The 23,455-nt window shown below is 47.4% G+C and overlaps 2 protein-coding genes across 14 annotated transcripts in view; one reads left to right on the forward strand and one right to left on the reverse strand.

The window, feature by feature from the left end:
- LCOR (ligand dependent nuclear receptor corepressor) overlaps positions 1-16,133 on the forward strand; it is a 133,537-nt gene extending 117,404 nt beyond the window's left edge. For all 13 annotated transcript variants that reach the window (XM_024985870.2, XM_024985877.2, XM_024985875.2 and 10 more), the window contains one exon: positions 1,255-16,133. In XM_024985870.2, coding sequence (XP_024841638.1) covers positions 1,255-5,581 — 4,327 coding nt within the window. In that variant the 3' untranslated portion in view covers positions 5,582-16,133. The remainder of the gene's footprint in view (positions 1-1,254) is intronic.
- A 5,555-nt stretch (positions 16,134-21,688) lies between these two features.
- The window catches only part of SLIT1 (slit guidance ligand 1), a 172,041-nt gene continuing 170,274 nt past the window's right edge, over positions 21,689-23,455 (reverse strand). Inside the window, exons 36-37 of the mRNA XM_002698413.7 lie at positions 22,908-23,119; positions 21,689-22,106 (exon numbers count right to left, since the gene is read on the reverse strand). Of these exons, the coding sequence (XP_002698459.1) occupies positions 21,868-22,106; positions 22,908-23,119 (451 nt within the window). The 3' untranslated portion in view covers positions 21,689-21,867. The remainder of the gene's footprint in view (positions 22,107-22,907; positions 23,120-23,455) is intronic.

A 23,455-nucleotide genomic window follows, 5' to 3' on the forward strand; every position in this document is an offset into this window, starting at 1 on the left:
ACATTGAAAAGGCTGTTACTATCCCACTTATTTGTAGCCACCTGTCTCAGAAATATCAGGAACACATCCAAGAGCCAAAAACAGAAATAAAGGATTCTGAGCAGTTGAAGTTGTCGAGAAATCTATGTGGTTTACTTACAAAACTCTTCCTCTAGCCTTCATTCAGAGCTTGTTTGTTTTCACGTAAGGTACCAGTCTAGCACTTGAGATTTGGATTCTCAGCTAGTGAGCAGAAGTATTCAACTAAAGGTAAAAACGAGACGCTAAACATAGCTGATCTTTGGAAGCCAGGCAGAAGAAAGATTTTTAATAAAATACAGACTGCCACCTGACTTTTTTTGTATTTAAGCAGTAGATTTACCTACTTGAGTGGCTCCCAAAGCTATCAATATATTTCAGTTCAGCATAATAAAAATAATAGCCAAGCTTCAATATTAGTGTACATGGTAATGACCCTTGAGTCATTAAGAAAGAATAAATTATGTTCAGAGGAAGAGACCATTTTTTAAAGACTTCCACCAAAAATACTTAAAATTTTTAATGTTTTTTGCTTGAAGGATAAACTTTGATTGTCTAGAAAATCCACTTTGTGGGGTTGTAAGCAAGTATTAATGTACATTTCTGGTCTCTGAGTTATTTTCACTGAAGCATGTTTAATGTGATTGGCTAACAATAATGGTAACTGGTATTTGTATAAACTTTGTAGGTTTTCTTTTGCAACTGTCTTAAGTGGTCGATGGGGCAGGTGCTCTACTAAGATCTAAAATGGTTCAGCGTTTTGGCCAAAGTCACACAACTGGTAACGGGTAGACTGCTGTCCAGTGTCTCCCAGACTGTGTCCTATAACACGTAGTAACAGCAGTTAGTAGCACTAGGTGGACCTGGACACCAGGTACCTCCTGAGGAGTCCTTCAGCAGGGACCTCCTGACTTCCCCTTGAGCTGCAAAGTCTGCAGCTTGCAGGAGGAGTTTGTTAAGTCCTCGTGTATATCTCATTGAGTCCGAGAGTTGAAAATGATTTTGCAGTCACTTACCCAAGGGTGTCACAGGTGTCTCCCCTGCTCTAAAGGAAGAGAGGAGCTTATGTTTTCATTGAGTAGATGCTTCTACACTATTGAATAAAAAGCATATGGGCCCTGAGAAGCAGTTTTGAACAGAGAATAAAACATAAGTAACATTGATGAATTTCATAATGTAAAAATGGCTCTTTGGAGAATGATCATACTGATTTCTTCTTTCTCTTTGTCTGTCTAGTGAGAACTCAGCAGAGGCAATAGCAGTACATTCTAATCATCAGTCAAAGTCCCCACTGGAGAAGTTTATGGTCAAACTGTGCACACATCATCAGAAGCAGTTCATTCGTGTTCTGAACGATCTGTACACTGAGTCTCAGCCCAGCTCTGAGGACCTGCAGTCTTCTGATTCTGGAGCCATGGACGCCTCCACCTGCGATGCTGGCTGTGCCCAGCTAGGCACCAGACATGCAGAAAAGGATGCTCTGTGTCTCAACATGAAGTCTTCTACTTCTGTAGACTTGTCCATAGACTCTGGAGGCTCTCATAGCCCTCCACATTTGACAGAGCAGGCCCTAAAGGAGCCTCTGCCTGAGACAAATTCTGTAGATGGACGAGAGAAGACTCTGACTATTGTCCAAAAAGATTCCTCTGAACTTCCAACCACTAAACCTAATTCAATGGATAATTCCACTCTGGGATACCTCACTGCACCGAATTCTTCCTCATTAAACTTCCACCGCATCTCTAAGAACCTGGAGGGGCAGACCACTGAACAGGAGCAAGACACAGATGTGAAAATATGTGAAGATGGTAAAGACCATGTGCAGAGCGCAGCTTTAGTAGAAAATCTAATTGCAGTAAAAGCGGCAGCTGAAAATAATGAGGAGAGCAACAGCTGTATTGTTTCTCAAAGAAATTCATTCAAAGCTTTATCAGAAGAGGCTTGGGACTCAGGGTTTATGGGGAATTCACCTAGAACTGCTGACAAAGAGAATGCTTTACAGTGTAGCTCAAAAACACCTTTACGCCAGGACTTAGAGGCATGTGAACAAGATTCAAGGCCAAAGCAAGAGAACCATCTTCACTCCCTAGGAAGAAATAAAATGGGTTACCATTTACAGCCCAGTGATAAGAGCCAGTTTGATCATTCCAAAGATGGTTGGTTAGCCCCCAGCCCCATGCCACCTGTACACAAAGCATCGAATGGACACTCACGAACCAAGATGATACCCACCTCCATTAAGACAGCTCGGAAAAGTAAAAGAGCATCAGGGTTGAGGATAAATGATTATGATAACCAGTGTGATGTCGTTTATATCAGCCAGCCAATAACAGAATGCCACTTTGAGAATCAAAGATCGATATTATCTTCTCGGAAAACAGCCAGGAAGAGTACTCGAGGATACTTTTTCAATGGCGATTGTTGTGAGCTGCCAACCGTTCGCACGCTGGCCAAGAATTTACACTCCCAAGAAAAAGCAAGCTGCTCAACTGTGGCATCAGAGGCAGTGGTCACTCCCAAGCAGACCCTTGTCACGTCAGCACCTCAACCTACAGTAGAAGTAGAGCATCCCAGAGAAGACAAGCCTGAAGAACCTAGTAAAGAAACAACCCCTCTCACGGAAGGAGACAGAGATGCATCACCTGAAAAGGAATCTCAAGAGCCAGAGGTTTGCCTCGTGACGAATAACGCAAACCCAAGTGGCTCCCCCACATCAAAAGAAACAGCAGCCTCCAGCCCAGTGTGGCCCCTCCCTGCTCATCTTCCTGAAGAGGACCCACCAGAAGGCAGCTCCATGGTCTCAGCTCCCACAGGAAGTGAGATGTCTTCCCCTGAACGAGACCAGCAGCCAGCTGAAGTGCTGAGTACAGAGGAGATGAGTGTACCCCGAGACTGTCCCCTACTTCCCTCCGCAGACAGCATTTCTGAGGGAGGCAGTGACGATGTTGCCCCCAGACCTGTTTCCCCTCCTGAAACAGCAGAGAGAGAGGAAAGCCCTCTGTGTTCAGAAAGTCAAAGTGCCTCCGCGGGCTTGGATCCTCCCATGAGCCCAGGAAAGGCCGAGGAAGAGCCAAGTGTCGCTACTGAGGCTGAGACCGAAGACGCTCAAGAGCTAGATACCGACCCACTCTCGAAGGAAAGCAGCACTTTGACAAATGAAAACCCCAGTGAGATTGAGGAAAGTGAGGCAGCAGGTGGTACAGAAAAACTAGAGGGAGAGGACGGTGATGTAAAACATCCTTCAGAGAAAGATGCATGCGATCAAAACACCGAGTCACCTGAAGAAAATCTGGACAAGAAGAAAAAAGGTAGAAAATTCCCGGAGGCCTCTGATAGGTGTCTGCGAAGTCAACTTGCAGATTCTTCCTCTGCCGAGAGGTGCCTAAAAAATCAAAGTTCAGATTCTTCCTCTCCTAGTGCTGATGTCAAGGTTTCTAAAAGTTCTGGTGCAAAACGCTCTAAAAAAGAAGGGTACCCTGTTGGGACAATACCCGAGAGCTTCCCTACTGAAGGCTGCCATACAAAAGCTCTAGAAGACACTGAAAACCCAGTTGTCAACGAAAAGACCCCTGAGAAAGACGCTGAGCAGGAGGTTGAAGTGGGTGGGGTGATCACCAGGCAGACTTTGAAAAACATGCTGGTGAAAGAAGTCAAGGGGGAAGAAGGAAGTATTTTCCCCAGCAGTGATCCCTTAGCCACAGTTGGCCAGACCCTGCCTGGAGAGAAACTGGAAATCTATGTTCAGTCTAAATTAGGTGAGAACAGTACTCAAGAGCCCTCTGAAAGCATTCCTTGTACTTTCCCAGAACAATCACAGGGGAAGCCAGGACCTGTTCCTGCAAAGGAGACGGAGGAGGCCGTGAATGAAACAGACAGTGCCGACAGCCAGCATAAAGATGGCGATAGTGATGACGTGCCGTCTAGCACGCTGGGATCATCAAGTAGTGGAAATGACGACACTGCAGTGCCCCCAAAATGGGCCCCACGGCTTACAAGACTGACCTCCTCCACCTACAACCTAAGACACACTCATTCTTTGGACTCTTTGGATACTATAAAAGTGACTTCCGAAAAGGAAGCAGCACAAGGAAGCCCAATCCCAAAGGAAAATGCAGCTTCCGAGAGTGGAGATCCCATAGATGAGGGTGATGTGGACACCGTGATGGACGAGCAGCCCAAGTTTGTGGAATGGTGTGCTGAGGAGGAGAACCAAGAGCTCATTGCCAACTTCAACGCCCAGTACATGAAAGTTCAGAAGGGCTGGATCCAGCTGGAGAAAGAAGCCCAGCCAACGCCAAGGGCAAGGAACAAGTCTGATAAGCTGAAGGAGATTTGGAAAAGCAAGAAAAGGTCACGGAAATGTCGGGGTTCACTGGAGGTTCAGAAGTTTTCTCCTGTTCAGATGCTGTTTATGACAAACTTTAAATTGTCTAATGTTTGTAAGTGGTTCTTAGAGACAACTGAAACCCGGTCTCTCGTCATTGTGAAGAAGGTCAATACTCGTCTTCCAGGTGACATCCCACCCGTCAAGCACCCTCTTCAGAAGTACCCTCCTTCCAGCCTGTACCCCAGTTCACTACAGGCCGAACGCTTGAAAAAACACTTGAAGAAATTTCCTGGAGCTACTCCTGCCAAGAACAATTGGAAAACACAGAAGCTCTGGGCTAAATTTCGAGAGAATCCCGACCAGGTGGAGCCAGAGGATGGCAGTGACGTGAGCCTCAGCTCCAGTCCTGAAGAGAGTGTAGAGGAGGCCAAGGAAGGTAGAAGCAGCCATCCTCCCACCAGCTCACCGACCCCAGCCAGTACCCGCATCCTTAGGAAGTACTCCAACATTCGAGGAAAGCTCAGAGCCCAGCAGCGTTTGATCAGGAACGAGAAACTCGAAAGCCCAGTTGGTCCGGCTGTGGAAAGCAAACAGAGTTGCAAGAGTGTGTGCATCAACCCTCTGATGTCCCCCAAGCTCGCCCTGCAAGTCGGTGCAGATGGGTTTCCCATTAAACCCAAGAGCCCCGATGCAACGAAGGCAAGGAAAGGGAAGCAGGTGCCTGAGGTCTTGCCAAAAGCCGAGGTTCAGAATAAACGCAGGAGGACAGAAGGCGGCAGCACTCAGGACAGGAAGGACAAAGGGCCTGCGGTGAGGGCCAGCAGAGAAAGGCATGTTGATGGGTCCACCAGAATCTCCGCTGCCAAGAAGCCAGCCGCAAGGGACAGAAGCAGCCAGCTGCCCAAAAAGACATCTTCAAAAGAGAATAAAGTGAAGATCCCTAAAAAATCACCTGGGAAGAGCTGCCCGCCCTCCAGGAAAGAAAAAGAGAATGCAAACAAAAGACCTACCCAGCCCTCTGCCTCGGATCCGGTGACAAAATCTGCAAAGCAAAAAGGGGCAGGTGAGTCCTCTTCCAGGCCACAGAAAGCCACAAATAGAAAGCAGAGCAGTGGAAAGACTCGGGCCAGACCCTCAACAAAAACCCCAGAGAACAGTGCGGCCCAGAGAAAGCGAAAGCGGAAGGCAAAGCTGGACTCTTCGCACAGCAAACGAAGGCGGTTGGATGCAAAGTGATTCGCAGGGCAGGAGCCAGAGCTAAAACTGTTCTATTAGAAGCAACCTTTATTTTGCATTAACTAAATCTGCTTTTATAAGCTTATCAAGCCTTTCAAATCTGCAGTTAATGGAAAACACCACAATTTAAGATGTCAGAAAGTGCGTCTCAGATGGAGAAGGGAACTTGCAGAGTCTTTCTCTGAGGCTGAGTAAGGGAAGTTATATATTATATTCTGGTTGTTCCTTGGGTTTTAAACTTGGAACCAAGCAGTTTTAGTTTTTAAAAGTACAGTGCCTTATTTATCCTTTTTGTTTTTAAATTTACAAAAGCTAAAAAGCTGATCTATGTGATTAAAGGCTTGTATTTTATACTTGACGCACAAGCACTTGTACTGTAGCCAAGAAGACCACCATCACGCACATAAACGTAGCTTTTCAGCAGCCACCCTGCAGTGTCAGTACACGAACAGATGCTCCTCTTTGCAAACCCCCGCAGTGAGCTTCCCTCTGTCTTGTTTGTCTAAACGATATTTGAAAGCTGAACCAAATCACTTTTACAGTATGTGGAGAATGCAGAGGGAATTTATAATTATTATAAAAGATTAACACTTCTGTTACCCCTTTTTAAAAATTCGTATTCGTTGTTGGTCACTCATCTCTGATGTTTTGTCATTTGAGGGAATATATTCTAAATTCTGTGCCCGTGGGACAAAAGGTTGTCACAAGGTGTTAATATTGATATATGAGGTCTGAAAATTACTCACATCCCCCAAACTGTTTGCATTACTGATTCTTCCCATCCTTTTCATTTTTGATCTTGCACGCTTGCTAGCACACTAATGAGGTTTTCATCCTACTTTGGGAGAAAAAAAAAAAAAAGCTAATGTCTTTTTGCTGTAATTTGACGATTGGGATAAGAGTGACCGTTCTAAGTATTTTTCTTGTCTTGAGTACTTCTGTATTCAAAGAAAGCCAAAATGTTGTTTTCAGTAATAGGAAAGTTTAAAAGAGTGTGTGTGTGTTTGGGGGTATTTGCATGTGGTTGTAAAGCCACAAATGTCTCCCATTCCCCCAGTTAAATTCTTCTCCATGCAGTGTGATAGGCTGTTCATGAGCTGAGTAATTAGCATAGGCCAGATGGCTTAAATGTAGCCTAGGGTCTCTATGAGCATCTCCCAAATCACTATGGCACCAGACTCAGAATTATAAAAAGGTCAGAGCAGCCTTTCAGTTGGAGAAAGTAGCACCAACATCTCATTGTGTGCCCACACACACCCCAGTACCAGGAGCTGATGCTCAGCTGGTATTCCAGTGTGAAATGTACATGTTTAGAGTAGATGCCCTTTCTGATGGATTAACATCATACTAGTAGTTAATGCTTATAGAATCACAATGGCCTCTATCACGTCGGGCTCTGTTCCATGGCTCAGAAGCGAGAGCTGCAATATTTGTGACTAATGTTGTTTGAGACCTGAAATGAGTGTACTGGCTTTACCTTGGTGCCTATAGCATCGCTCCATTTGGGCCGCTCTGCCAATAAGTCTTGGTCGCTAAAGCTTCAGCCAGCTTCTCTGACATGCTCTGTCCCCAAAATAGGCTCGTATGGACAGCTGCTATTCCGTCCTTTTTATTAAAAGATTTTCCATCCCTATTGCTTGAAATCTGTTTGGATAAACCCAGATGTACCTGTTTTCATGCATTAGTTCATTCAGATCATGATAAAACAAGTTTTCTACCCATTCTGTTAAAGTTTTGCTGTATATAATGAAAACTTCTGGGATAGGATTAGGAAGCAGTGTTTGATTCATGGGAAACTGAGCATGGTGTTGATTTTTGCAGATAGTGAAGCTTACTATCTTCAAAGAAGCCTTCCCCGCTCCACCCCCCCCCCCCCCACCAGTATCTCCTCTATCCCATGAGTCTTTTTTTCTTTTTTGTATCTTTGACCTTGGCCATTCCAGAGCTACCTATATTAATGAAACTGCTGAGTGTGTGTGTGTTGGCAACCTTCCTCAGCATTAAGTTGCACAGAAGCATTAACGTGTTTTAAGTAGGTTCATTTAATCTATGTAAGTGGTTTTAAAGTTTTTTAGAAAATCTTTTCATAGAGCCGTCACTGGATATTGTTTTTGTGGTGACTTTAACAGTGGAGGTTTGCCCACATCAGGTGTGCTGACCCCTGTACGTACGTTCAGGGTGCCCCGTAGCTGCATACAGACTACCTTGTAAGGGTGCGTGGGTTAGGTTAGGGAGAGATGCCAGGCTGGAGGTAGGTGGCACTTTTCTAGTTGCAGGTTATAATCCATTCCATTCCTTTTCTCATTTCTTTTTCATTTTTAAAAGCTTATCACTTCAAGATCATAGCCTTCTCTCCCATTCTAGACAGCATTGGAGAAAAGATATCAATGTGCATCTATTTATTTTATATACCTACCAATGCAATGGCTCATCTTTAAAATCAACTTACACTTTATAACAGACTACATTTAAATAGATTGGGATTCTACATAAGTAAGACACTTAAAAGTTTAGAATTATATTTGTTGAATCTCACTTTTGCTGATTCAGTTAACTTTACTAATAGAAGAAAGGAAAAAAGTAGACTTGAGGTCCAACTCTGGAAGGCCCATTTACACTTGCAGCAGATGCTGGCAAGCCTGTCTCTCAGACATTTCCAAGCCTAGACTTGGTTCTGACTCAAGACTCCCCTTGATCTCCCCTCCTTGCCAGACCTCCTTTCTGTAGCCATCGTCCCAGTGTGGCTTGCACCGGATGCAAAGGCAGTCTGTCCCACCTTCTGGATTCCAAATTTAAAAGGAATTCAGCTCCTGGGCCTGTACTCAGAGAAGTGACTTTTGGAGCTGACGTTGATGATCAGAGAACATCAGTATTCGCTGTGAGCTTCTGGGGGAGCTGGAAGACGCCTGGAAAGCAGTCACTAAAGCTCCACCATAGCTCCCCAGAGCTGGCCCTCTTTAGGAGGCCCTTTTCCATCTCCCATTTCTACCCTCTGAGGCTCCCCGAGTTTGGAGGAACCACCTGGAATCTGTGCCCTTGGTCAGGGTCCAGAACCTCACCCCTGGCACTGGCGCAGACATGTTAACGGTCTTGCAGCACAGCAGGAAGGCCATGGACCTTTGTTCTGCTTGTGAGGCTACGTATAGACAAACGTTAGTCACGTCTATTAACCTGAAGTTGCTAGTCCCTTGGCTCCCTTTGGTAGGCCAGTTCTGTTGTATCTGCATTTCATTAAAGACTTCTACACAAGCCTTATTTTAAAAATAATCTTGGGCCATGGGTTTCATGCCTCCTTGTTCCTGTGTAGTATAGATGGAAGAGGTGTAGTTAGTCATCACTTCATAAACGTGGTTCTTCTAATGGGGTCCTCTGTGCGTCATGAGACTGGGCAGGTAAATTCCTCACAGTTCAGATAGGTCATCAGTAAACACATCACTTCATGACAGTCATTTTGAAGTTTGGACTCTTCTCCCTTGGGATGAATTCTGTAGTGAAGACTGAAGCTGTCACTGTCATTTGTGGGCAGCGTGCCTATTGAGCAGTGGGCCTAAGCGCCAAGAAGGACAGGCCAACGTGCCACGTGAGGCAAGCTGGAGATGCTGTAGTGTCACCATCGGTGAGTCTGGTATCTGGTCACTTTCCCTGGGACAGAACTGGAATTTCCCCAGGTGCTGGCAAAGGGTACCCCAGCCGCCTGCTCCTTATGGTTTCAGGTCAGCCCATGCAGGCTCTCATTTGGCCTATAGATGATCCTTCACTGCTCTGCAAACTGTGGGCTGGTCATGCTTTTGTAAATAAAAGTGTATTGGAACACAGCCCTACCCACTCATTTAGGTATTATCAATGGCTGTATGTATTTACAGCAGAGTTGAGTGTCTGTAGCAGAGACCACATGGACCACAAAGCCTAAAATATTTACTCCTTGGATCTTTGAGAAAAAGTTTGTTGACCCATGCTTGAGAGAAGAATCTTTTTTCAGGGGGCTGGAGGGGAGGGGAACTTAGCTGGTTTATCTTCTCCTTTCTCCTGCCTCTTCTTTCTGTCCTCTTCCTTCCTCCTCATCTTACCTCAATTTTGTTCCTTTTATATCTTTATTTTTTCTTGCTACGAAAGAGACATGTTGCCACTGCACATCAAGTACCATCTCCTGAAACCTGAACTGCCTTAGCCTCACATCCTGTTAGAATCTCCCATCACCTTTAGCCTCTAGAGTCAGAATCCGTGAGCAAATAGGAATTGGAGTTGTAAAAGCATGTGGCCTGGGCCTCTCCTTTCATTCCGCTTTTATCATAGACTTGACTCTGGCTTCACTTCTTGTTTATTACTAATCAAGTAAGCCAAGATTTTCTTTCTTTCAAAGTTAGTTCAGACTTCGTTAGGTGGATGTTCAGTTTTCTGAACCTTACGTTTAGGTATGAAAAGCCTTTTCACAAAGGGAAAAAAAAAAGTCCAATCACAAACCCAAATTGTTGTTTATTATAGTTCTGGCCAGCTTCTAGGAAAATGTATTGACGTTGATATTTTTTTCAGTCACACACTCTTCTTTCAAAATAACTATATTAAAAGCAAGCCAACAACTGAAAAACAGAAGCTTGAAGTGCTTTAGAAAGAATAGTAGAAAATTGGAGCATATTATAACCTGAATGTGACTGAGAAGTTATGGATGATATCTTTAGGTTAAATCCAGTTAACTTCCAAGGTGTTGTCTTCTCCCTCCCCAAAACTCAAGGATCCGTTTCTATGCTTTTTATCAAAATGAAGGATTGATAAAATTTTGTCAGTGGCTCTGAAACAATGACTGTTTCGTATGTTTTGAAACAGATAATTATCATTTGAATTGTTTACTATGAGTTTTTATCTTCTTATGGCTTGATATCCACTGAAATACTGAAATTTTTCCAAGTATGAAGTCATGTCTGTGTCAGGCATCCACAAGGCAGTCCTCACATCCCAGCATTGTGTACTTTGCCCCAGGCTTGCTCCCAAGTCCTTTTCAGGGAAAAAAGAACAAAAAGATTACTGTAGTTAAAACTAGCAGGATTTTGGGAAGCCTGTTGAGACAGCCTTTGATATAGCTCATCCCTTGAAACGTGAGAGCCAACTGCTGTCATGTACAGTGCATGGTCTGGAAGACAAAGGTCTGACCTCCTTCCCTGAAAGATGTTAAGTCATGCGGAGGCAAAACCCCAGAGCCCTCCGATGCTGCTCCCAGCTCAGGCCTCGCCATGCTATACTGAGGACCCAGGGAATCACCTGGGGCACTTTGCAGGCATCCTTGCTCATGCTTTTTTGCCTCTGGTTTGAGCTAAAGCTGGCTCTTCCTTGCAATGCCTTCCCTTTGATCCTTTTCCCAGAGCCCCAGTGGTTTACGTCAGTGCTCAGAGGGGCCGGCGAGCTCGGTGACAGAGGCTCTTTCACCTGCGTGGGACCATTCCATTTAACACGAAGTGCTCTGTAGGCAAGCCACATGGAAGTAGCTTTTTTCTCATTAAAAAGCTACTCATTTTTGGCTCATTAAAAAAGATCCAACTTGCCCATGGTTGTATAATCCGCCAGAGATTGGAGGAATGCATTAAACAAGGTATAATGGGTTATGTTTTAAAGAAAAAGAGACCCATTTTTTTGTGTGGGTTGTAATGGGTTATGTTTTAAAGAAAAAGAGACCCATTTTTAGACCCACTACAAGTGGTCCACATAGCCTAAAATATAAACTACTTAATACCTGACCCTTTGCAGAAAAGGTTTACGGATCCTTAAGGGCCCAACCTTTGCAGTGCGTCATTCAGGATCAAATTGTGTGGTCAGTTAGGCACAAATACATGTTTTTCATGGCGTCCAGCACTGCAGCATTCCTTTCCTTTTAGATTTTACCGTTCCTGGCCCGTTGATCTTAGCACGCAGCTGCTATCCCACATTATTCCTAAATAATGTTCGTGTATTAAAGAACACATCTTCTTGTGCATTGAATATTTGTTGAATTGTGGACATTCAATCTGATCTACCAGAATACCAAGTTTAAAGTGAAAAGTACAAAGTCTTAAACTAAAAGTACTACGATTGTCCTCATGTTTATGAGTTAAGGTGAACTTGACTCTCATGGAACGACATTCCTCGACAGCAGTGCTCAGCACACACGGATTTACTCATGAACTCCAGAGCCTAGAACACACCCCTCCCCGCAGGTACGGGGCGTGCTGGTTTCACCCCAGAAACCATACAGTGCATTTGTGTACAGTATGTTGGCGAGTTCATCACTTCCCAAGCTTCGGTCGTCACTTGTGGACATACATGGCTGGTCTTTGCCTGTTTGAACCTCATTCCAGATCCCCCATTCTCAACTATCTTAAAAATACCAGCATGTCAATGGCACCTTGTCAGCACACCAGCAGCTTTAGACCGAAGTTCAGGGCTCTCCAGCCCGGCCAGCGAAACCCACTCCTGCCTGGTCAGGCCTAGCTCACCTCATTTTAAGGCCCCACCTTTGGCATCTTGCCTCTTCCCTCTCCTTCTGCCCCCAGCCCCCTTCCAGGAGGCACCTTCTCTAGGAAGCCACCTACCTTTCGAGTGCTTCGCTGAACATGTGTATGTCATATTAGAAGCATTTCATGACTATTTTTCTTCTCATGTTTAGCCATTGGGTCCAAATGCTATTCAGCTTATCAACTTTCTCACTCAAGTTGTTTTCTGTAATCTACACTTCATGTCATCTTATAGCAAACGCTGTAGAATCTGGGAGCTAGTTTGTGGAAGAGATGCTGTACAAACAAGATTTGCATAATTTTGTATATTTATACTACAGGTAGGGATGAGTTAGAGCCCTATAGCTTAAGGTTGTTAGTTTCACCAGTGATTTCTTCATTCTTAGCTCTAGGAGAGTGTGTGACTGATTTCAAATACATATATATAATACATATTTATACACACCACTGTGAAATTTATTTCACTGTGTAAATAGTGGTATTTTCCTGTTCAAATGCTTCTATAGAAAGTATTTATTTTAACAAACAAAAACTGTCAAAAGGGCTTTCCAAAAAAGTGTTCTTTCTAGAAAACCCATCCTCCCCAGCTCCCTTGCTCAGCCAGTGAACCCCCAAACTACATCATGAAGGCAAAAGGGTGAAACCTTGAAGCCCTCACTGTATTGGGGCAGACACAACTGCATCGGGAACCTGAGCACATTCCCCACTGTCACCCCATCCCAGAACATAGTGGGTCTCCCACGATGGGGTCAGCTGTGCCAGCCGTGGCATCGGGACTTGTCTCAAGCCACCCACTCCTTATATACAGAGTTGGCCCATTCTACTGTACATTTCAACAGCCTGTGCAGGGAGACGAACCTTCGTTGTAACCCCAAGGAAATCCAAACCTATGCCTGTGGGATATGGAGAGACCACTGGTTGCCTAAAGAAAGCATTAAGATGTATTTTAGTCTTTCTCACCTTCAGGAAAGACACCTGTTCCCACTCTCTTAAACCAGGGGAGCTAAGCTTGTTTCCTCCCGCACCTTGACAGTGCTGAGCACCTTAGCTCACAGCCGTCGCCGCCTCCTCCCCCACCCCCTATCTGTCTCACAAGCCTCCGCACAGATGTGGGTCAGCCCCACCTATAACCGATGGTACAGGAGGAGGCCGTCTGCTCTAAGATGTATGCAGCGTTACTTCTCAGGAGTCCTGATCTGCAATTCAGTCCCCGTAGATGTAACAGAACCGATGCTTTCCCATCGTGTTCCTCTTCCCTGTGCCCCATTCCTGGGCACCCCTGTCTGAGCCACAATTCTCTTTCTGTCCAGCTGGCTGGCTGGCCTGAGAACTGTAGCTCCATGCCTGCAGAGAGCTTGGGACTGGACACACAGGGATTCGTGTCATCCATTTGAACCATAATTTGCCTATTTCCTTATGGCCTCCCTTTGTCTTTTCTAAACAAATGAGGAAGACACTTGAACAGTAATGCTGGAGAATGTTTTTTCTAAGATACTGTTTGTAAGCAAATCTGATTTTAAGATGAAATGTGAATGGGTAACTAGGTGCCAGGGAATTTAGCACTGAACTAGACAGTTGAATCTTTTTTAACCTTTGCAGGAAAAAGTAAACTTTGCTCTCATCTAAATGTTCACAAGAAATAATGTTGTAAATAGTTTTTTAAAAGATATTTATTACATGTGCTGTATACAGATTCATGTTCTGAGTGATGTTGGTTTGCATTGTAGTATTGTAGAAGAATATATTTTGAGCAGTGGACTTCCTTTCATAACACAGTACACACGTGGAGAAAGAACGAAAATGAGCAGGTTGAGAGCTGTTTGGGGCGTTTGATCTGTAATGTGACATCAAATCCAAGCTTTAATTGCCCCCTCTTCTCATCTGGTTATGGTATATATTATATATATATACACACACATGTATGTACGATAAACTGGTCAGTGGTCAGTCCCCAGAGCAGATTTCCAGGTGTTCTTTCTGATGTGTTGCCCGTAAGCAATAAGACTCTAGGTAATAACATTTATTCCGGGCTCTGCGTTAGCCCTTGTCTCAGAGGATAGGGTGGGGGGTAGAACAGCTCTTGCTAAGACCTCTTGCCTTTGCTGGAGAGGTTGCTGTACTTGAATTTTTGCTTCTGTTTGTCTGCACGCTCCTTCACATTATACACTGCTAGCAATGGATGAGAAATCTGCCAGGACCAGACACCTCAAAAATTGGACGTAGAGACTGAAAAATTACCAATTTTCCATGAATTTTTAGGGTTTACAGAATCTAGTTGAGGCAAAGCTCGTTTGGTTATAGCATAAATGTAAGAACTTTTTGCATTAAAAATGTAAATGGTCAATACAAAGTCCCTTGACTATATATCTGACCTACCTTTAAGAGCTAGCCCATTTCCTATATTCCTCTGTGCCTGGGTTTGAGATGTCCAAAGCCCCAGTGCATGTCTGGGGTTAAACCCATTTAGGTTCGTGCAAAGAGGGCAGTTGCTCCTCCAAGTATCCCAGCGTGTCCAGTCCAACAGGTTTCTAAGCTGTTTAGCAACCTCTCCTTGTGACCGTCCTGAACTTTATGAAAAATACCCCACACCCAGATAACCATGAATAGAATAATGTAGTTTTTTAGGCTTTTTGGAATATGTCTTCTCTTTTGTATTTATGATGGTGTTTGGAATTTTTCACTAGTGTTTTTTTAGATCAAAGTGGGTGCATTAGGATAAAATTTTCCATTGCTGCGCCTGAAAGCAAGCAAGAGGAAAGAAATGGACCTATGTGTGTCATTGGGAAGGTGACTACTTCTTGTGGTGGGGGGAGGGGGGAGGGAGCATGGTAGATTATGTGGGGGTAAAATAGAATTCCGGCCTGAGGCTCCCCGAGTCTTATTACCTTGTAATAAATAATCCCTTTATTAGCCTCACTTAATCTCAATAGAAGCCTGCTGTTTACCCTCAGGGAACAAGTAGTTTTCAAAATTGAGCTCCTCCAAGGTCATTGGCCAATGCCTGCGTGCAGGCACGGGTCGTCTTTGTGAACTCATGGCATTATTTTCCCATATGCATTACGATAGTATGAAATTCAACCCCAACCTGTATGAAAAGCACAGCCCAGGGTCCTCCTTTCAGGCTAGAGTTAATGCCTTTGCGAGGCCAGAGCGTCCTAGGAGGCCCATGCAATTTAACTGAAGCTCAGGTGCCGTGTTGGGTTTTTTTTCTTTTTAGGCCACAACCTTCAGAATGAGTTTAGGGCAGGGCTGCTGATCCTGCTGTGGATCCAGGGAGCTCTCAGATGAATCTCTGCCGTTCCTGTAAAGGTCTTTCTGGTTCTTCCCAGTGTTGTCCTTGCCGAGGTCAGTCTCGTAGCTGTCCAGGTGTGCTGTCTCGTGAGTTGTAGCCAGCGATCCAGATGCCCAAGGACAGTCTCCAGAGGGCCTCGCTCCTTCCCGGTACCATGTGTGTGCTCCTGACCTGTGTGAAGATGGTCTTGTCAAAAGTAGTGACATGAGAAATCCTGCAAATGGTAACCCGGTGATCAGCATGTTTCCCTTGGGCCTGGATTTCCACTATGTTAGTGAGTGTAGGAAAATACTGTGTCTGTTATGGATGAAAATTCAATGTATGCTGTGAATTTGTTGGTTTGAAACATTGAAAATTTTTCATTAGACAATGTTTACATACCTCACCTGAAGAACCTTTGAGAGTGTATATATGAAATTTAAAATATATTAAGTTGCTTTAAAAACAATATGTATAGCTATAAAAGTTGGAGTTATTTTAACTTTGAATATGTACCAAGTCTCAAATATTGAAATCTTGTGGACTCTGTGCTTCTGTGTTCTGCTTTCCTTTTAGACTGTGTAGGAAACTGTGTTCTTGTTACTGGTAAAGGGGCCCTCAGTGAAATCCAAGCTTGGAAGAATTTCCTAGGTTGTTTCAGATTTTCTTGTTTGATTTTGAGGGATGGGGTATGGAGCTGGAGGCTGTGTGGGAGGGATTTCTCTAACATTGACATCTATTCCATGAGCTTTTCCTAGGCGCTTATTTTATTGCAGTGTATTAAACTTCTTTGATATTAAAATGTGTTTGTGTAGTTCCTGGAGAGGGTGCAGAACACACGGAAACCCAGTGTTCAACTCGTAGTCTGTGGCAAATTTGTTAAGTTGCCAGAGGGAATTGAAAAGCAATACTTCCTGGGACATCTTTCATGGTCCAGTGGTTAAGACTTCTGCTTTCCAATGCAGGGAGTGCAGATTTGATCCCTGGTCGGGAAGCTGAGATCCCACATGCCTCACAAGCAAGAAACCAAAACATAGAGTAGAAACAATATTGTAACAAATTCAATAAAGACTATAAAAATGATCCACATTAAAAAAATCTTTAAACAAACAACTCCAGAATACTTAATATGACTTTGGCCTGGGCCACCGATATTGGGACTTAAATCTGTTTGCTAGATCTGTGGCCATTTTGTGAGTTTTGCCCAACTTCAAGGAATAGGAAACCCAATGAAGGGCCCTTGGGAATTCCCACGGCAGAACTGGGAAGGCACTAGTGGTTCATCTTGAGGTCCAGGGAGCACCTGACCTCGTTGCTGAATCTAAGGGGTGAAGTACACAGCATCCCAGCTCCCTAGCCCATGCTGGGTTGTGGCAGAAAGGTGGCAGGAAATCCTTCCATCTACTCGCCTCATGACCTGTTCCATTATGTTCTTTCAGCTCTCCTGCGTGCGTGCTAAGTTGCTTCAGTCGTGTCCATCCCTGTGCGACCCTATGAACCATGGCCTGCCAGGTTCCTCTGTCCATGGGATTCTCCAGGCAAGAACACGAGTGGGTTGTGATGCCATCCTCCAGGGGATCTTCCCAACCCAGAGATTGAACCCACATCTCTTACCATCTCCTGCATTGGTAGGTGGGTTATTTACCACTAGGGCCACCTGGGAAGTCCTTCAACTCTCCTGGAGATGGGCATATTGATGGATCCAGTAGGCCAGTGATTCATGGAATCAACCATGATTTTATTAACAGGTTCATCTGACAGTGGCCATTGACATGCAGAACCCAGCAGAAATAATCCAGCAGCTGGCAGTCAGCCTGGAGACTTACCTTGTTCAAGATTAGAACTTTCTGTTGTTAAAATAGTTCTCTTTTCCTCCAGTATTCATCCTGTGGTAGAAGAACTGAAGTCTGACCTGAGAGGTGCAGACTGGCTTGGGATAAGGGGTCATCTCGAACTCTGAGGGCTCAGGACATAGGGAGATTCATTATCACCAACAGCAGGGAAACTCAGCAACTCTGGGGCTTCCCTAGTGGCTCAGTTGGTAAAGAATCTGCCTGCAATGCAGGAGACCCAGGTTCAGTCCCTGGGTTGGGAAGATCCCCTGGAGAAGGGAATGGCAACCCACTCCAGTATTTTTGCCCGGTGAATTCCATGGACAGAGGAGCCTGGTGGGCTACTGTCCATGGGGTTGCAAAGAGTCAGACTTGAAAGCCTGGGCATTCCTTTGACTGCCTCCACGCTCCAACCAAGCACTATTGTGCCCCTTCCTCTAGCTGGGCTGTGAAATCTGCCACTGGAACTCAGAGGTTGTGGACTGGTGACTGACAGTTGTGTTTTACTTAGCCCAGTGTTTAAAAAACAACATCTAAAAACTTAGTGTTTACATAAAAGTTGATTCCTGGCTTCTCTTTTTAAAAAAAAAGATCATGAAGACATGACAATGAGCGCATGGTAGGATCCGCTAAAGCTGGGTAGCTTGGAAAGCGTGCCTTTCAGGTCATTACAATCTCCGTCAGTTACCGTTTGCCCCTTGCTCTTTATAGGAGGGAACCAGGTCCCTGTCCTGCTGCTGTAGCAGAAGTGGCAGTACAGTTGATGGGCCGGGGGCTCAGGTAACCTGCCGGCCTCTCCAAACTCTGGAGCTGGCAATGCTATTTGAACACACTTTATCCCCTGAACCTGGTTCATTTCCTTCGAAATCCTTGATTACTTTGAAGGTACTGCAGCTACCATCACCACCCACTTCCAGGGTGACAGTGTGCTGTTTCCGTGTCCCTTATATGAACATCACCATGAATAGGAGATTGGTTTATGCATCAGGGGAGGGCCAGCCGGAGGGAGGGAGGGGCCCTGGACAAGGGAGGGGCCTTGTCCAGCCTGACTGCCTGACTCTGCAGGCCCAGTTGGCACGGCCTATCTTCCCCTAGACACGCAGGTCACACATCCTACATAGTGCAATTCTGTGGTCTGAAATCATAGTAGAACCACTGTAGAAGAACATTTGCCTCCTTTATCCACCGATGCCTAAGAACCACTGTTCTGGCGCCTGGCAGGTCAGCCTTATGGGACAGTTTGAGAGGTCACACTGCTCGAATCTGTTGCCCTGATGCTCTGAAACCTTCAGAGCCAGGTTAAATATGGGTGTGACTCAGTACACAATCTTAACAGAATGTGGGTGTGACACTTGAAGAGAAGATAGGATGGATAGTGTCCCCAGATTCATGCGTGCTGTGTCGTGTTGGGCCCTGTTCTCCAGGGAGCTGTGACCAAGCCACCCCCCAGACCTCCCCTTCCTTCTTCATGACAGACCTTCTCTGCCACTTCAGGCAGACCAGAGTTACAAGGGCAGATGCCCCACGTGTGCTGCCTCTGGGCTCCATCCCTCCATTGTGGCTGGTGGGTGGGCAGCCCAGAAACTCTTGCCTGTGTGAGAGTGTGTGTCAGCAGCCCCGGCCTCACCCGTGATGCAGAAAAAGACATCAACAAGGCAGAACCCGTGTGAATCCATGTCATGTTCACATGAAGACAACAGACAATATCCAACATGTTCTAAAACAGCTTCTCAGGAAAGGGCAGGTGGCTCCCCATGGGCTTGTTCTAAACCAGTCTCCTTAAAAGAGTGATCAAAACAAGACTACAGAAACACCCCCCCCACCCCAAAACAGAACATCACAACTACATAGCATCTGAGAATCAAAACAAGACACTGGATGTTGACTTTAACATATAAAAATACTATAACAAAATGAAATACAAATATATATTAGAATCTGTTAAGTATTCTGTATAAAGAGATACTTTCATGGTTAGGCTAACAGCAGGCAAAGAGGAGATAAAGTCCAGCCTTTTCCGTTTCCGACACCTGCAGGGGGAGCCCAGGCCACTGCCGCCTATATCACTGACCAAAAGCAGCAACACCCATGGGACTGGCCCTGCTTGTGTCTCTTCAATGGAATCAGCCGATGGCAACATCAGAGTGAATTGGAGATCTTTACCAAAAGGGTGACAAGGCTTGGAAACAATTTCTCAGGTGATTTCGCAGGAGCTTTCTCCCAGGACTCAGTGGGCCCAAATGCAAATAGGCAAGATGCATGGTGGTCCAGCTTCTTAGCAACTTTTGAGTTGGCGGTTCAGTTGATGAAAAGTTGATCCTGGGGCACACAGGTCTCTTGGGCCCCCTTGCTGTACTCACTCTGTGATGGATCCCAATCTTCCAGCTCAACAGAGGGTGAGAGTGGAGCTGGGCTGGGGTGTGAGGTGTGGTGGAGGGTTGGATGGGGACAGTGGCCAGCTCACAGAGTGCTCCCTAACACTCCATCCTCTGCCCTCCCAACCCCAGGACTGCAGGACTCCTGGCAGCCAGCACCTATCTGCAGATGTCCTTTCTACCTTCTGCAGAGTGAAGAGGTCCTGCCTGTCAGTGCCCCTCAAGCCCAGGGAGTGGCTTCTGCAAGTCAGCAGGCAATGGTGGTGGCTAGGGGAAGGTATGTGTCTCAGGGTTGGTGGGTTCCAAGGAAAGGGGCAAGTTAGCTACTCTTGAGCTTTCATGCTGACCCAGCCTGGTGCTGGCTGCTGTCCAGGGTCCCACAGTGGCGCAGAAAGTCTAGGTAAGACAGGGATACTATGCAATCTTAGCAGAGGCCCAGGCTGCTGCCTATGGGTGTGAAGGGCACTGTGGCCTTGTTCAGCATTTCGAGAAAATAGAGCCTGGCCCCTTTTGAGGGGCCGATCCAGCCATGAGGACACCTCCCCAGGTAGGCAGTGTGGGCAGGGTTCTTTTCCCATTGCAGGGCTCCCAGGACACAAACTCACTGGCCTGAGTCCCAGGGGAGTGGAATGTGCCAAGTTCAGTCAGTTGTAGGAGGCCCTGGAATACCGAATATCAAGGACTTTGCCCACTGCCCATGGGCACAAGGTCCACCTCAACACAACCCCCTAATCCTGCATTCTGTTTGCAGATAGAAGGAGCCAGGAAAGGGACATGCTCCCCCTCCTTGCCCATCAGGGGCCCCCAGGGGCACACGCTCTTGGGGAGACACTGGGATGGGAGAGCATGACCTATCCTCCTTCCAGCCAGCTTGCTGTTGAGGTGAAAAGACCATCTTTCCACATCTTCATTATGCACAGAAGAGAAACATTTGTAGTCACACGGCCATTTATTCGATGGCTCTTCAGATACTGAGTCCTTCCGTGCAAACACCTAGAGTGAGCAGCTCTGGCCGGGGCCGGGGTCTGTGGGTTGGAGCCCTCACTCTGCTCAGCTGTCTTCCCAGGCATCCTGGTCACCCCTATGAGGCTCAGTTCACGTCCGTCTGTGAGGGCAGAACACCCACGGTCCCCAGCCCCGGGTAGGCACATAAATACTTGGCTGATGTGATTAATGAAAATAGATCTTCCAACTCCTCCAGTTTCTCCCCTGGAGCCACAGTGGAAGGGTCTACCTTGTTGCTCAGTCATCCCACCTCCCCATCAGCTGAGCAGACTGAGGCCCATGGGGAAGAAGTTTGCCTGGAGTGACAGAGCCCGCAGAGGTTTCCTGATGTCTGAGCCACTGCTCCCAGCAGGTCGGCAGCACAAGGAGCTCTGAGCCCAGTTTACACGGAAGGAGACCTCTCCCTGGACCTGCAGCCTGGCCCAATACCCCTACGCCCCCAGGGACCCCTGCCAAAGGCTAGCCAGCAGCTGGTGGCTGGGGAAGCCCAGGACCAATGCCTCCTTGGTGGCTAATGTCTGGAGGTGGTGATGTTTATTCAGCTGGAACCAAGAACCCCTCTGTCCTCTTTGGTGGGGTCCCCACCCTAAGCAATCCCAGCGGTCATTTTCCTCCACACGAGCACCCTCCTTGAAATTGTAAAGTCATTCCATAACTTTAGGATTCAGAGGTCTGGTCCTAAGATCTACCGCCACCCCCAGGCCCGTTCCCAAGCAAGCTGTGGCTTCCATTCAGCCCCGGGGGGCAGGGGTTGGTCCCATCCTGGCCAGCAGGAGGGCGCTCTTCCCCTCCGCAGCCCGGCCTACCACCGGCAGACGCGCAGCAAAAGCTAAGAGCTAGGCCGGCTGCCCCTGGGGAGGTTGGGAGTACTTCAGGGTTATCTGCAGTGGGCAAGAGGGCTTCTGGGGCCTGCCCGGGCCACAGGCGAGAGGGGACGTCTGGTTTGGGAAGGGGCAGTCCCTTCCTGAGACCCAGGAAGCAGGCAAAGAGGAGGTGTCACCATTCTGCACTTCTTGGCCTGACCTCACGCACACATTCATTCAACAAATATTTATTAAGCGCCTATTTGTGCAAGGCACTTCGGGAGAGGGCGGACTGCAGCCCCGGCCACGCCCACCCGCCCCGCCCCGCCCCGCCCTGCCCTGCCAGTTGCGGCGCCCTCTGCTTTAGAAAGGTGGTTCTGGCCCGACCCGCCACCAGAAGGCAGGGTGCCTAGGCGTCTCCGTGGTGATGGCCAGCACCCCGGCCCAGATACAGGCCACTCAGTCTCTGCTGCGGCCGCGCCCCCTCTCCCGCCCTCTCCCCTCCCCGTGCACTCCAGGCGCTACGCGCAGAGGGCACAGCCACACTTGGTGGGCTTCTCCACCTCCTCGGCAAAAGAGGTCCCGTCGCTGCACTCAAAGGTGAACTTCCTCCGCTTCAGCCGCAGGCCCTGGCAGCAGCCCTGGCCCGGACATGAGCCCCGGCACTCTACCCACGACAGCGGGCGCGTGGTCCGGCAGATGGCATAGCCCCTCTGGACCTGGTGAAAGTCCCGGACAGGGTCCCCCCGGCATTCGGACTCTGGATGGGACAGACACCAAGAGAAAGCCTCAGGGCACACCCGAGGGCCGGCTCTGCCCTGGGGAGGCAGAAGGAAGATGAGGAGGAAAAACGAGCAGGAGTTGGGGACAGCATCCTTGGACACAGCCCTCCAGCTCTCAGACCCCACCTCCATCCCCACATCCTCCCTGCCCGGCATGCACATGCACATGCCTCCTCCTGGGCCCACAGTGAGGTCAGCGGAAAGGAAGACTATTCCAGCTGCCAAGAGCCTCCAGGACAGATTGGGCTGCGCCAGTAAGGTGGGCTCAAGAAGGGGCTAGAAGCCTGGGAGGCAATGATGTCAGAGACGGAATTGGAGCCAGAGGGTCTGGCATAGGGGACCTAAACGTGCCTGAGTTCTGGATTTCTCAGGCTCCTCCCTACCCACTTCAGTGGAAGCCCCTTGACCATCTTGGTCATGTGGGCCAGAAAGGCCTGGGAAGGAGTCCCCAACTCTCAGACCTCCTGCTGCTCTCTAGGTCCCAAGGTGATGGGCTAAGATGCTATTACCCTGGTGGTCTCTTCGGTAAGGAGAGACCCCAGCCAGAAGGGGCACTGAGCCCAGATAAAGGGGCTGCAACGCAAGTTGGGCCAGGGAGAGATAGAGCACTGGTCTGGGAGTGGGGCTCAGAGCCCAGAAGGTTGGGGGCACTACTGCCCACAAGGAGGGGAGAGGGGCACAGAGGGGCCACTGAGGTTGGGAAAAAGAAAAGTCAAGTCGCTAAAGCCAGCTGTGGGGAGGGACCCTGGAGAGGGCATGTCAGGAGGGGGGCCCCTGACCTTGCTCACACAGCTCGCCCGAAAAGCCGGGGTCACACACACAGTATGTCCCCTTGGTGGCTGAGGCCTGGCAGTGGCCATGCAGGCACCGCAGGCCCTCACAGGGGTCTGCAGGTGCCCCGGCCTGGTTGCACAGGGCCCCCGAGTACCCATCCTGGCACTGGCAGCTGTAGGAAAGAGCATCCAGAGGCACGCACTTCCCGTGGACACACCTAGGGGGACAGAGAAGAGGCGCTGTGAGGATAGGCCGCAGCCAGTCCAAGCCCGCCCCAGGGGAGCCCTCCCCACGCCCCACCAGCCCTGCAGCCCTGGGCTTCATGGGATGTTATTCTGTTCCCAAAACTGAAACAAAGGGAGCAAAATATCCTTCTGTGTTTGTCCCTAGGGTCCTTTGCCTGTTAATAAAAACTGAAAACCAAGAAAAATTAATAAAACCCTGTGTTGGGCTACATGTTCCAATCTGGGGGTTTAAATGTATAGTCCTTCCTTACCATGGGGGCTTCCCTGGTGGCTCAGACAGTAAAGAATCTGCCTGCAATGCAGGAGAC

This window comes from Bos taurus, chromosome 26, assembly GCF_002263795.3.
Source record: "Bos taurus isolate L1 Dominette 01449 registration number 42190680 breed Hereford chromosome 26, ARS-UCD2.0, whole genome shotgun sequence".
Taxonomy (NCBI): Eukaryota; Metazoa; Chordata; class Mammalia; order Artiodactyla; family Bovidae; genus Bos; species Bos taurus.